Below are 12,613 nucleotides of genomic sequence, written 5' to 3'. Positions count from 1 at the left end.
TCTCCATATGCGCATTTGCGGGATCCAGTCTGGCACTGCAGTCTTGCCATTTTGTCCGGTTGTTCGCCCGAAAGAACGAGGGTGAGGGGCCGGCGGGTGCCCGTGTTTGTAGACGGCAGCGGAATGGAAGTCAGGTCTGGGCCTAGGCACATTGCTTTAGCGCAGACGAGACGGATACCAAGGCTGGTCCATGGCTCAGGATTAGTCATTGCATGTTTCCCGTGCTGCCTGGCGCAGGTCTTGCATCGAGTCAAAGTGCCCTTCATATACTCGATGTTTTGCGCGATATATCAATGGCAGGGCGCACGGCGAGTTGGACCAAAGCACGTGTTGGGAATCGCATGTCGATGAATCTCTCCAGGATGAACCAGCAATTCGAGGTGGAGTCTCAAAGGTTGTGGGCACGGCGTGGAGCCTTCGGTGACGTACTGCGTGGTCTGGATTAATGAAGTGTTGCAGCCTCAGGTTTAGAACCTCTTCTCCACCAAGACGGCTTATCTTATCTCATCGAGATAGGTACCTAGGTAAGGTAGGTACCTGAGGTTCATCTGCAATTCGAGGTATCATCACGTGGTCGCAAATTTAGACTGCTTATCTAAGGAACCAAGGTTCTCGCTTATGTAAGATTTCAGACTCGGCGGCGCGAAGCTGGCCGACCACCGTTGTGGGGACCTGATCAGTGGAGGACAGCGCGTGCGTGGGCAACGGACACGCTGCCAGGGTCTGAGCTTTCTCTCTCTGCGCCCGACCCCCGGTTGCTGGCTGGGCGGTTGGCGGTGGGCGGCTGTCCGTCGCGAAAACATTCCCATGTCCGGTGTGTGTGTGTGTGGGTGTGAAGTTCCTCAAGTGAATGCTTCAAGACGGCACAAAGAACTCAACGAACCCTCGGGATATCTCTCGCCTTGCATCACTGCTGTCGCAAAACTCATTCTCCTCGACCGACACTCCATTGACCCGCTCATTCCGCACGCTCAGCCGCATTCCTTCGTCAAGCCCATCTATCTGGTCCTCTACACCGACGATCCGACGCGCGCCTGGTTTGGCGCGACTTGTGCCTGGGAAAAGATGGTCGTTGCGACCAGGGACCGCTCTTCCTCTCTTTGTTGACAATCCGCCTCCCTCCCTTCCCGATCCGGCGAGCCTGTCCCTCTGGAATAGCTTCACTTTGGGATTCTTCTCTCACTCCAACCTCCTGCAACTGCCTCCCTTGCAGCCTTCACAAAGGCACATTCGCATCCGACCTCCAACCTGGCGCCAATTCTTCTCGAGCTTTCCCTTTCGGACCCGCCTCCATTGTAGCTCAACATAGATCTCATGCTTCATTGCACCTGCCATTGTTGACGAGACAAAAGAGACCTCGAGTTACGACAAACTGCTTTTCAGAGACTCGCTGAAAACTGCAGCGCATGTCTACCCAAACAATAATAATGTGAGTTGCGTCTTTGCAATCCTTTCTCCTTCCATTGCTTCTTTCCTTCAACGCTCTTTCTTCTCGCGCTTGCCGGCAGTGAGTTTGACCTCATCGTCACTTCTACTTCGACAACTCTCAGCAACCTACCTGACTCATTCAGCCCCGTCACTCATTCCTCCTCATACATTGTATCTCTTCTCATCTTCACCGATTCTACTCCCTATCTCATCTCACTACTACGTGGTGTTGAGTGATCTCATTTGATACACAACCCGGCGTCGCAACCCACGACTCACCATCCTCACAGACCTTCCTCCGTCACACTGCGCCAAGATGCCTCCCAAAAGAAGGGTCCGTGACGATAACGGTGAGGCGCAATCCACCTTAGCCGGTGGTGCTGCCGTCAGTCGAGAGCTGCCTCCGTTGGCATCGCGACTTGACACATCTTATGGGTCTGCACCTTCCACGATTCTACGGAACACTCGCCGCGGTCAACAACGCAACTTGCAAGACATCATCAAGGACACACTACACAACAGCGATGATTCTGATGATCCCGGTGATCCGGATGATGGCGACGAAAGCGATGATGCCAGCTCCAGCAGCAGTGAGAGCAGCAACAGCAAACAGCCAAAGCCGCCTCCTTCTCGACGCACAAAGCAAACAAGGCAAACAAAGTCACCAGCTCCCCAACCAGCGCCGAGGTCGAATCCGCCGCGCAGAGTGCAACCGAGTCCTGATCCTGACCCCGACCCGGACTTCGACCAAGACTTTGGTCCTTATCGAGAGTCGTCAGAATCCCCCGATCCATTGAGGGATGCAACACCAGATCCGCCCCTCGTCCGACGCTCACCGCGACGACAATCACCAGCCAAAACTGGTAAGTCGGACCACGTGCGCGACACTAGGTCGTGCCTTGCCGCGGTCTCAATTCCATTGCTAAACCTCGTGTCAGCTCCTCCCTCCAACGAACCTCCTTCATTCCAGCAAGGCCCTCTTGTTCCTCCACAGCAATTCTTACCGGGTGCTGCACCGCCGAGAGGGCAATTCTCAACATATTCGCAGTCGATTAATAGGAGAGCCAGCTCAGAAGACCCGGCTCAAGGTCTGACACCTGCGAGGCGATCTCTTCCCGCTGCAACCTGGAACTCCGTCTTCGCTCGAGCCATATCCGAAGAGCCCTATTCCCAGTCTCGCTCTCAATTCGTTCAAGGCCCTCCGGAGCCGACTCCGACACCAGACTCAGTTCGCACCTTTGGCCAGGAAAGCTCACTCTTCGGGGGTGCTGATATTGGCTCAACCCCGTCGCAATCTCTCTCTTCAGAGCGTGGTGGTCGCTTGCAGTCGATAGAGGAGAGCGGGGAGCCCTCTCCTTCCAAAGAACAGACGAGAGGCATAGATCTACTAAGTCCATTGAGGCGCTTGGCACGCGATCCCCGGCACAACGCGCAAATGGCACAGCGTAATCTGAATCAGGCAGTCCCTCACCAAGGTGCCATCCAAGCGCCGATCACCAAGGTTTCTGATAGACCTCCTCCCGACTTGGTGCCTTTACTGCCCTCCCAGAGTACCATCCGTCCACCTCAACGGGAGCCACCAAGTACACCACCGTCAGGTCGATTTCGGCCGCGCAGCAGTAAATCACCTTACCAGGTCTCACCTGCTCACCTTGTCAACCAATCTCCTGCCAAGAGAGACCCTCCAGGGTCAGTAGCAAGCTCCCGTCAGCTTGCAGCCAACAAAACTTCGGTGTCACCTTCTCCTGCCGCAAGGTCGAGCTCAACTCGTCTGTCAAGTCGTGTTAGCGAAGAGCCATCTCTCCATAATCAGTCGCCTCAAGTCTCAACCCGTAATCCTTCACCTCGCAAGCCGATGCAGGCCGTGAACTTCACTCCTGCTCGGAGTGGACCGCTGACTGCCAAAGAAAATCCTGCGCCTCCTCGCCCTCTATTTGGCAAATCTCTACCCGCCAATGGTAATTCAGTACCGTCTCGTCCCTTGGCCAAGAATCCGCCAGCCATTAGAGTAGAAGCTCCACCATCCGCGGCGGCCGGAACCGGCTCATCGAGGCTTCCCAGTTCAAGTGGCCTCTCTGGCAACAACAACAGTCGGCCAGCACTTGGCCAAGGCGGGGCCGGTATGTTCACTCCTGAAATGCGAGCAAAGATTCAACGGGAGCATCGGCAGGAACGGATGAAACAGGAAGCTCTTCGAAAAGAGCGTAATGCTCGTTTGCAGGCATGGCCACGGGTCTACAATACAGTATATGAATGGACAAATGTCCCTCGGCCGGATAGTCCCGAGACGGACGACGGCTCTGGATCCGATACAGACGGCCACATGGATTCAATTGTGACTTCGCGGCAGGTTCCCTACAGCGAGTTCTCGTGGGCAAGTTGGATCTTGTTCAAGATTGCCGACGCGTTCGTGGACTTGCTCAACTTTGTCTTCTCTCTGGACTTTTGGTTTCTCAAGGCTTCGCTCGGCGTTCTGCTTCTGTCACTCCTGGTATGGGGTGCCTTGACAGGACTGAACTCCACACCGGCTATTGGACTAGGCGGTATCCAATGGTACGGTCTTTCAGACTTCTCACACAATCTCGGACAATTCGTCCCACTCTGGATATCGCGACCGGCGACACTCTTCAGCGATGATGACGCAAGAGAATATATCCGCCAACAACGCAATCACGAATACGAAATCACCAAGTTGACGACGGCCAGCAAGCTCCACGAGGGATCACTTTCGCGTTTGATGGAGATTGTTCCCAAGGTTGTGCACATGAAGTTAGACAAGAAGGGACGGCCCGTCGTGGGAGAGGAATTCTACCACGCGTTGCGTGACCTCATGAAAAGCGATACCGAAATCTTGACCCTGAGCCGGGGTCATGGCGGCTACCACTTCATCTCCGATGAGAACTGGTTGGCGATCAAGAGCAGACTCCAGAAGGATCCCGTGTATCAGAAAGCTGCTGAACCGCCTGCGCCAGGACTATCTTCTGCGGAGGTCGAGACCATTTCACAGTCCAAGTTCGACAAGACCTGGGAGAAGTGGCTCGTCAACAATAACAGGAAGATCGCCAAAATACTCGAACCCCAGTTCAGCACGTCCATTCCGGACAAGATTGGCAAGGATCTCGAGTCCAAGATTGAGAGGTTCGTCAAGGACCAGTTCAAGAACAAGGACACCAAGGACGTCGTGGTAACACGAGATGAGTTCATCCGCCATCTTAAGGGCGAGTTCGCAACGCACAGGAACGAGGTCAAAGCTGAGGCGCAGGAACTGCAGAAGAAGCTGGAGCAGTATATCAATGAATCGGTCGAGGGCATTTTAAAGAAGAGCCCGCCTAAGGGTGTCACACGGACCGAGATGATAACGGCGGTTGATGGCATGATCCGCCAGGCGATTGCGAATGCCGGACTAGAAGCGCTTGCGCAAGGCAAGATCGGTGCGGTTTGGGATAAAGAACTCCGCCATCAGGTCAACTACTTGGCTCATGGTAGCGGCGTTATTGTATCACGCGACTATCTTACGCCAGATTACGTGCCTCCCGTCAAGGCCAAACTAGGCACCGAGCTTTACAAGATACTTACATCACGGAGTCCTCACATCGAACCCCCGGTTGCAACGCTGTACAGCTGGGAGGACGAAGGAGACTGCTGGTGTGGCATGGTTGTCGTGGATAGAGATGGAAAAGAAGGCGGCGTCCGCATCGGCTACATCCTCAGTCGAGAGATTGTCCCACAGCATCTGGTCGTCGAGCACATTTTACCTGGGGCCACGCTGAATCCCGACGCCCGGCCAAAGGACATTGACATTCTGGCATATTACACCGACCTTCACACGCGTAACCGGGTTGCCGACTTTGCGGCAGCCCACTTCCCAGGCACCAAACTCTCGGATGGCTGGGTGAAGATTGGTCAATTTACTTACGAAAGCAGCGACACGCTCAACGGAGCACACGTACATAAGCTCAGTTCGGAGCTACTTGCTTTGGGGGCCTACACGGATAAAATTGCGCTTCACGTGACCAGTAACTACGGTTCTGACCACACGTGCTTGTACAGAGTGCGACTCTATGGCGTGGAGAACGAGGCTTGAGGAGAGATTGGGACAAAGGAGCGGAGAGATAGATAGCGCCTTTCAGTCGTTGCGTCTCCGGCGTTGATTCGACTGGGCCTCGCTACATTTGAGTGGGACGCACTGGCTTAGGAATGGCTTTTTTTTGCAAGACATGAGGTTTTCCAAGCATTCAGGGAACGAGGGATTGAAAAGGCACCTGGCGTTGGGGGTTGACGATACCCCGTGGACTTCTTTTTGATGCAGTCCTTAGGCAAAGAGAGTATTTAACGCATAACGTATTCAAAGCATTCTCCTGCTCCTGATGAATGATCTTGTACATGTTCAAGTGCTTCTATTGTGGCAGGCTAACCTTTTTCTCCTTTTGATTCAAATCCTCTCAACGGGGTATATATCGTTTTAATTCAACAAGCCCGAGGCCAATGCCTCGAGGTCCTCCAACGTCTCGGGCTCGTGGTCAATCTCGAGCACCTTGCCGCCCTTCTTGGCCTTCTTCTTCTTCTCCCTCTCCTCATCGGAGTCATCCTGAAACCACTTCTTGGTCTTCTTCTTTGGCCTCTCGTCTTCGCTACCGCTGTACTCGCCGCCGCCCTCACCCGCAATCGGCAACGACCGCAACAGCGCCAACGGATCTTCATCCCCGTCGTCACCACCGGCGACCTGCGGTCCCTCGGCGCTCTTCGGCACACCCTCCCCGCGCTCCTCGGCCTCCCTCTGCTTCCTCTTAAGCCTCTTCTCCTTGAGCCGTCCCTTGGCGGCAAGCTTATCGTCCACGTCGGCCTCCTTGACGCGCGCCGCCTCGCCCTCGACGAACTTTTGCCGGAGCGCCTCCGCGGGCCCCTCCTTTTCGAAGTCGTCTTCGTTTTGCAGCTCGTAGATTTGGTGCGCGTTGCCGTCCTCGTCAAAGACGAGCTTCTCGCCGCGGCCTTTGAACTTGAGCATCTTCTTCTTGGACTGGAGGGCCTTTTCGCGGCGCTTGGAGTCGACGATGAAGTCTTGGCCGCCGTAGGATATCACCTTTGGTTTGGCGCCGGGTGCGAGGTTGGATTCGGCGTCGAGCTCGGAGTCGTTGAGGACGCGTTTTACGGAGAGGAAGTCTTCTTCTTCTTCGCCGTCTGCGCCGGCGGGTGCTGCTGCGGCGGGGTCGGTTGTGTCGCCGGTGACTTCGTCGCCGTTGGCTACGAGCTTGGTGTAGTGGCCTGAGAGGACGTCCTGGTTCGTGCGCTCGAACATGCGGTCGTACTTTGTCCTGACCTCGGGCTTCTTGGGCTTCTTGGGTCCCGCCGCCGCCGCGTCGTCCGAGTCCTCCTCGTCTTCGTCCGAGGACATGCCCTTGCGGGGCGCGTTCTTGACCTTTTTGACGTCCTCGCCCTTGCGCATCTTGATCTGCGGCGCACCGGGGAGGCCGAGACTCGCGGCGTAGGCGTCGAGGTCGAGTTTGTTGAACTTGAAGACCTCCTTGTCCTTTTGCAGGTAGATGGAGCGAACGTAGCTGATAAAGGCCTTTTGGCCGAGGTACTTGAGGTCCGGGTTGGAGAAGCACATGCTCTGGAGCTGGTCCTTGATGCTCTTCTTCTTGCTCTCCTTGACGGTGATTTTGTTGATGGGTACCTTCTTGAGCTCGAGGCGCTTGAGCATGCCGGCCTCCTCGCTGGGCTCGAGGAAGAGGACGGCTTTGCCGTCGCGCTCGTACCGGGCAGTACGACCGACGCGGTGGATGTATGTGTCGACGTCTTCGGGGCAGTCGACCTGGACGACCCAGTCGACGGCTGGGAAGTCTACGCCGCGCGCGACGACGTCGGTGGCGAAGAGGACGGATGCGTTTGCGTCGGCGAAGCGCTTTGTGATTTCCATGCGCTGGAGCTGCTTTTGCTTGCCGAGGAGGTGGAGGAGGGGCACACCCGGCTGGAGGTGTCGCATGCCTTCGTAGGCGAAGCGGACCTGCTTGCCTGAGGAGAAGAAGACGATGATTTTGCTCTTGAGGTTGGCCTTGATGAAGCCGAAGAGGGTGTCGAGCTTCTCGTGGAGGGGAGTGACGATGTAGTGCTGCTGCAGGTTCTTGGGCGTGGATTCCTCGTGAACGGAGACGTATTCGGGGTCCTTGAGACTCAGGCGCGCGAGGTCGGAGATCTTTTTGCTCTGCGTCGCGCTGAAGAGCAGGGTCTGTCTCGTAGAGGGGAGGTGGTCCACCAAGGCGTCGACGGCGTGTTGGAAGCCCATGTCCATGATGCGATCCGCCTCGTCGAGCACGAGGATCTGGAGGTTATCGACGTCGAAACCGGCCGTCTGGTCGAGGTGCTGCAACATGCGACCGGGCGTGCAGACGAGGATGTTCATTTTTGACAGACGCTCAGCCTCCTCCTTCAAACTCTTGCCTCCAATGACAAGACCGGCGGAAAAGTTGTGGTAGCGGCCGACCTTGCGGAGGACCTCAAAGATCTGGGCGGCGAGCTCGCGGGTCGGGGAGATGATGAGGGCGCCGAGGCCGTCGAACTCTGTCCATTGCGCACGGTAGAGCTTCTCGAGGACGGGTATAATGAAGGCGAGGGTCTTGCCACTGCCCGTCTTGGCGGCGCCGAGGATGTCGCTTCCTTTGAGGGCGAGGGGTACGGCGCGGGACTGGATATCGGTGAGGGTCTCAAAGTGCGATTTCTCAAGGCCCTTTCGGGTCGTTTCGCAGAGGGGAAGTTCGGAGAAGCTGGTGTATTCGCTCTTGGGGTCCTATTGATCGTGTAGACACAGGGTCCTGGGTCAGCCTTGGTCCAAAAATTCGCAATGTCGTCGTGTACTTGGGTTTGGGTGTAGCGGGCGCTCCCGCAAAAAATACTTACAAAGTCGGCTACGGCCCTCTCGAGCTGCTCGATTGTTTGCTGCTGTTGCTTTCTCTTTTCGAGGCGCGAATCTCTCTTGAGGACCTTGGGCTGCTGCTTCTTCCCTGATCCCTTTGCGGGAGGCTTCGTGGGAGTCGCCATTGTCGTCGTTTCGTTTGCGTCAAGCTCTGTCACTACCGCAGAGGATCTCAGAAGGGCGCGAAAAAAAAAAAAAAAAAGATGTTCAGACGGGCCTTTGGAGGAAGCGCCTGGAAATTTTTCGGCGGCGGGTTGCTGCGGTGGAGTGAAAAGTTCGGCATTCGGCGACAGGGGACGCCGTTTGTGGGGTTGGTGGTGGCGCATATCGTGACACCTGGCACCGTCTGGCGTCTCAGTTTACTCGAGATGTCTATTTCTCCTCTGGTGCAAGGTAAGGTAGCCATGTCACCATTCCCATCCCAACATAAATCTCATACGTACCTATTATCTAGGCGATAATCAACTTTGAAGTGAGTAGGTACAGCAAAAAAGCCCACAGCGGCCTTAATTATTACGTTGGGTAATGTATAGAAGAGCTGGCTCGTTATCTATGACAGATTGAATTCATTGCATGTGTCACGAGTTATGGCACGCAACAATGGGCATACGGAGTGTAATAAAAGTAGCTTAACTATTAAAGTAAAAATAGATAAAAAGAAAAGGTCTATATATACGATATCTAAAATAGACACGTGATTTAGTACGTAACGGGCACTTTATAAAGTGTAATTACTATCCCTATTACGTAATATACCCCCTAATTACTATTACTAAAGAGCTATTATACCTAAAATAGAATCTCTAAATACCCTTATAAAGGCTTAATTTAGTTAAATATAAATAAAAGAAAAATAAGTATAAGGGATACGTATTTTTTAAACTACGTTTATTATAAATATATCCCTTTATTTAAAATAAATAAAATCTTAACTTAGAATAGTACGTATTTTACTACTTTTAATATATAAATTACTAAGGGCGAGGCTACTTAACTACTTTATATATATTTAAATTCTTATAGCGTTACTTAGTTATTGTTTTTTTTTTCTTTTTAACTCCTTATAGTTATTATAAATACCTTTATTTATTACGCGCGCGTACCTATACTATTAAATTATTTATTAATTTTGCTCTAAATATAAATATCTAATATATTTAGAAATAATAATAAGTTTTATATAATTCTTATAATACTTCTTATATATATATTATACGGTTTATTAAGAATTTAAAAAGGTAATAATATTAACGGGCCCTTTTAAATCGTTACCCCCCCCCCGCAACCTCTTATTTACTTATTAAAGCCTAGTTACTAAGCTCTCCCTCCCTAGCTAAGAGGATATTAAAACTATTAATTAAAATACTAAGGACTTTATTAAGTTCGAGGCTCTTTTTAATAATTATAATAAGGATAATATAATAGATTTAGGATATAGCCGGCAATAAGACGCGAATAACTTAGTAACTAGTATATAGATCGTATTATAAAAGAACTTTTTAAAAAGCAGAGCCCTTATAAAGGACTTTATAAACTTTAGTTTTATAATATACTTATACCTATATTATAGCCTTACTAATTAAGTACTTATAGCCTAATTTCTTATAATTCTAAAGCTTTTATTTTTATAAAGTAATTAGTATAAGTAATAATAAATTATAAAAATAAACGGAACGTTAATAAAACGATACTTAGTTATTAATAAAGAGCTATTAATATTAACGAGCTATAACTATTTAGAGTTAACTATTTAACCTTATTTTATTTAGGAGAACGAGCTTATTATAGGGTAAGTTTTATTTAAATATTAGTATTTATAAAAGAGCTAAATAAAGAAGATAATCGGAATAGATTATTTTTATAAGCTAGTTACTTTATTAATACCCTAAAAACCTTATTTATTATAAACGGGGCTTTATTAATAACTAATTACTAAATATACGAGGTTAAGGCGTATATAAAGGCGCAAGTAATATTAAAATAGCTAGTTTAATAGACTTTATAGGCCTAATAATAACCTATTTTTATAAAATAATAAAAATAATAGTTAAAGATCGAAACTAAAAACGGCGTTAATATAAGGAGCTCGTTTAATAGCTTATTAAGTAGCTAATAACGCGTCTAAGTTAATAAGAATATAAAAAGCCTCCTTTTTATAACTATAAACTAATTAAAGAAGAGTTTATAAGTACTTAAGTAGTAAACTAAATTATTATTATAGAGGTAAGTAATAAGCTTTATATAAAAAGTACTATAGAATAGTATATTAAATAGGCCCTATTTAAGATATTTTTATTATTATAAACGCAATAATATAATTATAAAAAGAGCCTCTAAGATCCCCTCTCTTAGGGCGACTTTTTAGCGTTTATTTACTAATAATACGTAAACCCTAAGACTTAGGAATAGGAATATTATAAAGAGCTAAGAATAAAGAGGCTAAAAGAGGGCTAGACCCCTACTTAGTTCTTTACTAAGTAGTTAGCGATTTATTATAACCTAAATATAAAAGATATAAAGAATTCGAAAGTAGAGGTATATTAGTTCTTTTTTAGATTACTATCTTAGTTATAAGATAATTTAATTCGTTATAGGGTTTTAATTAAAAGAGTATATAATATAGTTTACGAAGCTAATAAATTATAATTATTAAATTAATAAAAGAGCGGCGATTAGTTATAAAAGGATAATAAGAAAAGGCTATATTTATTATTAAAATAACCGCGTTAAATATCCCCTTTTTATAAAAAAAAAGTAAAAAGAGCTTTAAGGGGCTAGGCTCTAAGGACTCGTTAAGAATAATATTATAAAAGCTATATAATAAGAGTACTCGTACCGAGCTATTATAAAAGCGTTATAATAATAATATTAAGTATTTTATATATAATAAAATAGGCTATATATTTAGTAAGTATTAAAAAAATAAGTTAAAAAGTAGGGGTAATAATAAGTTAATATACCCCTAATTGAAGCTAACGTTAATAACTATTTAACGGGTTATTACTAAGCTAAGAGTTATAAAGGTTAACTCGTTAGAAAACGAGTAAGTATAGGTAATATATTTAATATGCTTATATTAAATATTAAGAGGGTATTAATAAAAATAACTACGAAGGGTAGGGTAATAGTTTTATAAAGTATTATTAAAAAGCTAATAGAAGTTAATATAAATATATATTCTAAGATAAATATTATTAATACTAGGCTTATAACTTATTTAGGGTTAACCCCGGCTACTATTATAGCTCTCTTATTAAGGGACTTTTAAAATAAAACCGTAAACTAAGGGAAAGCTTATTAATTAACGCTCTTTTTTATTAACTACTATAAGTAACTAAAGAAGATTCGGCGACTATTTATTATAATTAATAAGGATAAAAGAATAATAAACCTTTTATTATTACGATTATTAATAAGTTAAGAAGGTATTCGTATTAATATAGCGATAAATATATAGTTATACGAGCCTATCTCGGTTACTAAACTAAAAGTAATAGCTCATAATATCGTTAAAAATCGTAAGAGGGTATATATATTATATATTATTATTATAAAAAGTATTATAGGGGTAATAGAAACTAAACTACGAGGGGGTCTATTATTAAAACTTTAATTAGAAATAGAGACGTTTAATAAGTAGTTAATAAAAAGACTATAATTATATAGCGGGGTAAAATACTCTATCGACTTAGTTTTAAATACTAAACTATTATATAATCCTATTTATTTATTAAATAAGAAATAACTTAATAAGCTTCGCGTATATATTATTAAAAACTTAATAAATAATCGTATTATATTTTTAGTTAATAAGGCTAGGGTACCGATCTTTTTTATATTAAAAAAGAATAGTACGCTACGCTTTTATATAAACTATTATAAGCTAAATAAAGTAATTATAAAAAATTAATACTTATTACTACTTATTAGCGAGCTCTTAAATAGGCTTTATAAAGTAAAATAGATCTTAAAAATAGATATTAAAAATACCTATTACTATATCTAAATTAAAAAAAAAGATTAATAAAAAATAGCGTTCCGGAGCTAATATAGTTATTTTAAGTATATTATTATACCTTTCGGGCTAACGAACGTACCTATAACGTTTTAAGTATATATTTATTAAGCGCTCGCCGACTTATTAAATACTTATTATATAGTATATATAAATAATTTAATAATCTATTTAATAATAAAAGAATAGTATACGGAGGATATTAAGAAGGTCCTCTAACGTTTACGTTTATATAGGCTTTTTATTAAACTATCGAAATA

General features: G+C 46.2%; 2 protein-coding genes across 2 annotated transcripts; one reads left to right on the top strand and one right to left on the bottom strand.

Moving 5' to 3' along the window:
• Positions 1 to 1,744: 1,744 nt before the first annotated feature.
• CLUP02_17926 (spindle pole body-associated protein sad1) lies at positions 1,745 to 5,512 on the top strand (the record flags this gene model as incomplete). Its single annotated transcript, XM_049296830.1, has 1 exon — positions 1,745 to 5,512. One exon carries the CDS (start codon positions 1,745 to 1,747, stop codon positions 5,510 to 5,512), a length of 3,768 nt encoding a protein of 1,255 aa, XP_049138054.1.
• Positions 5,513 to 5,890: 378 nt separating this feature from the next.
• On the bottom strand, positions 5,891 to 8,463 carry CLUP02_17925 (DEAD/DEAH box helicase; the record flags this gene model as incomplete). The annotated part of the gene is made up of 2 exons (XM_049296829.1): positions 5,891 to 8,212; positions 8,323 to 8,463. 2 exons carry the CDS (start codon positions 8,461 to 8,463, stop codon positions 5,891 to 5,893), a joined length of 2,463 nt encoding a protein of 820 aa, XP_049138053.1.
• Between the last annotated feature and the right edge of the window lie 4,150 nt (positions 8,464 to 12,613).

The sequence above is a fragment of the Colletotrichum lupini genome, chromosome 10 (assembly GCF_023278565.1).
Source record: "Colletotrichum lupini chromosome 10, complete sequence".
In the NCBI taxonomy this organism is placed as follows: domain Eukaryota; kingdom Fungi; phylum Ascomycota; class Sordariomycetes; order Glomerellales; family Glomerellaceae; genus Colletotrichum; species Colletotrichum lupini.
Note: the sequence above shows the minus strand (reverse complement) of the source record. Positions and strands in the feature narration are given on the sequence as shown.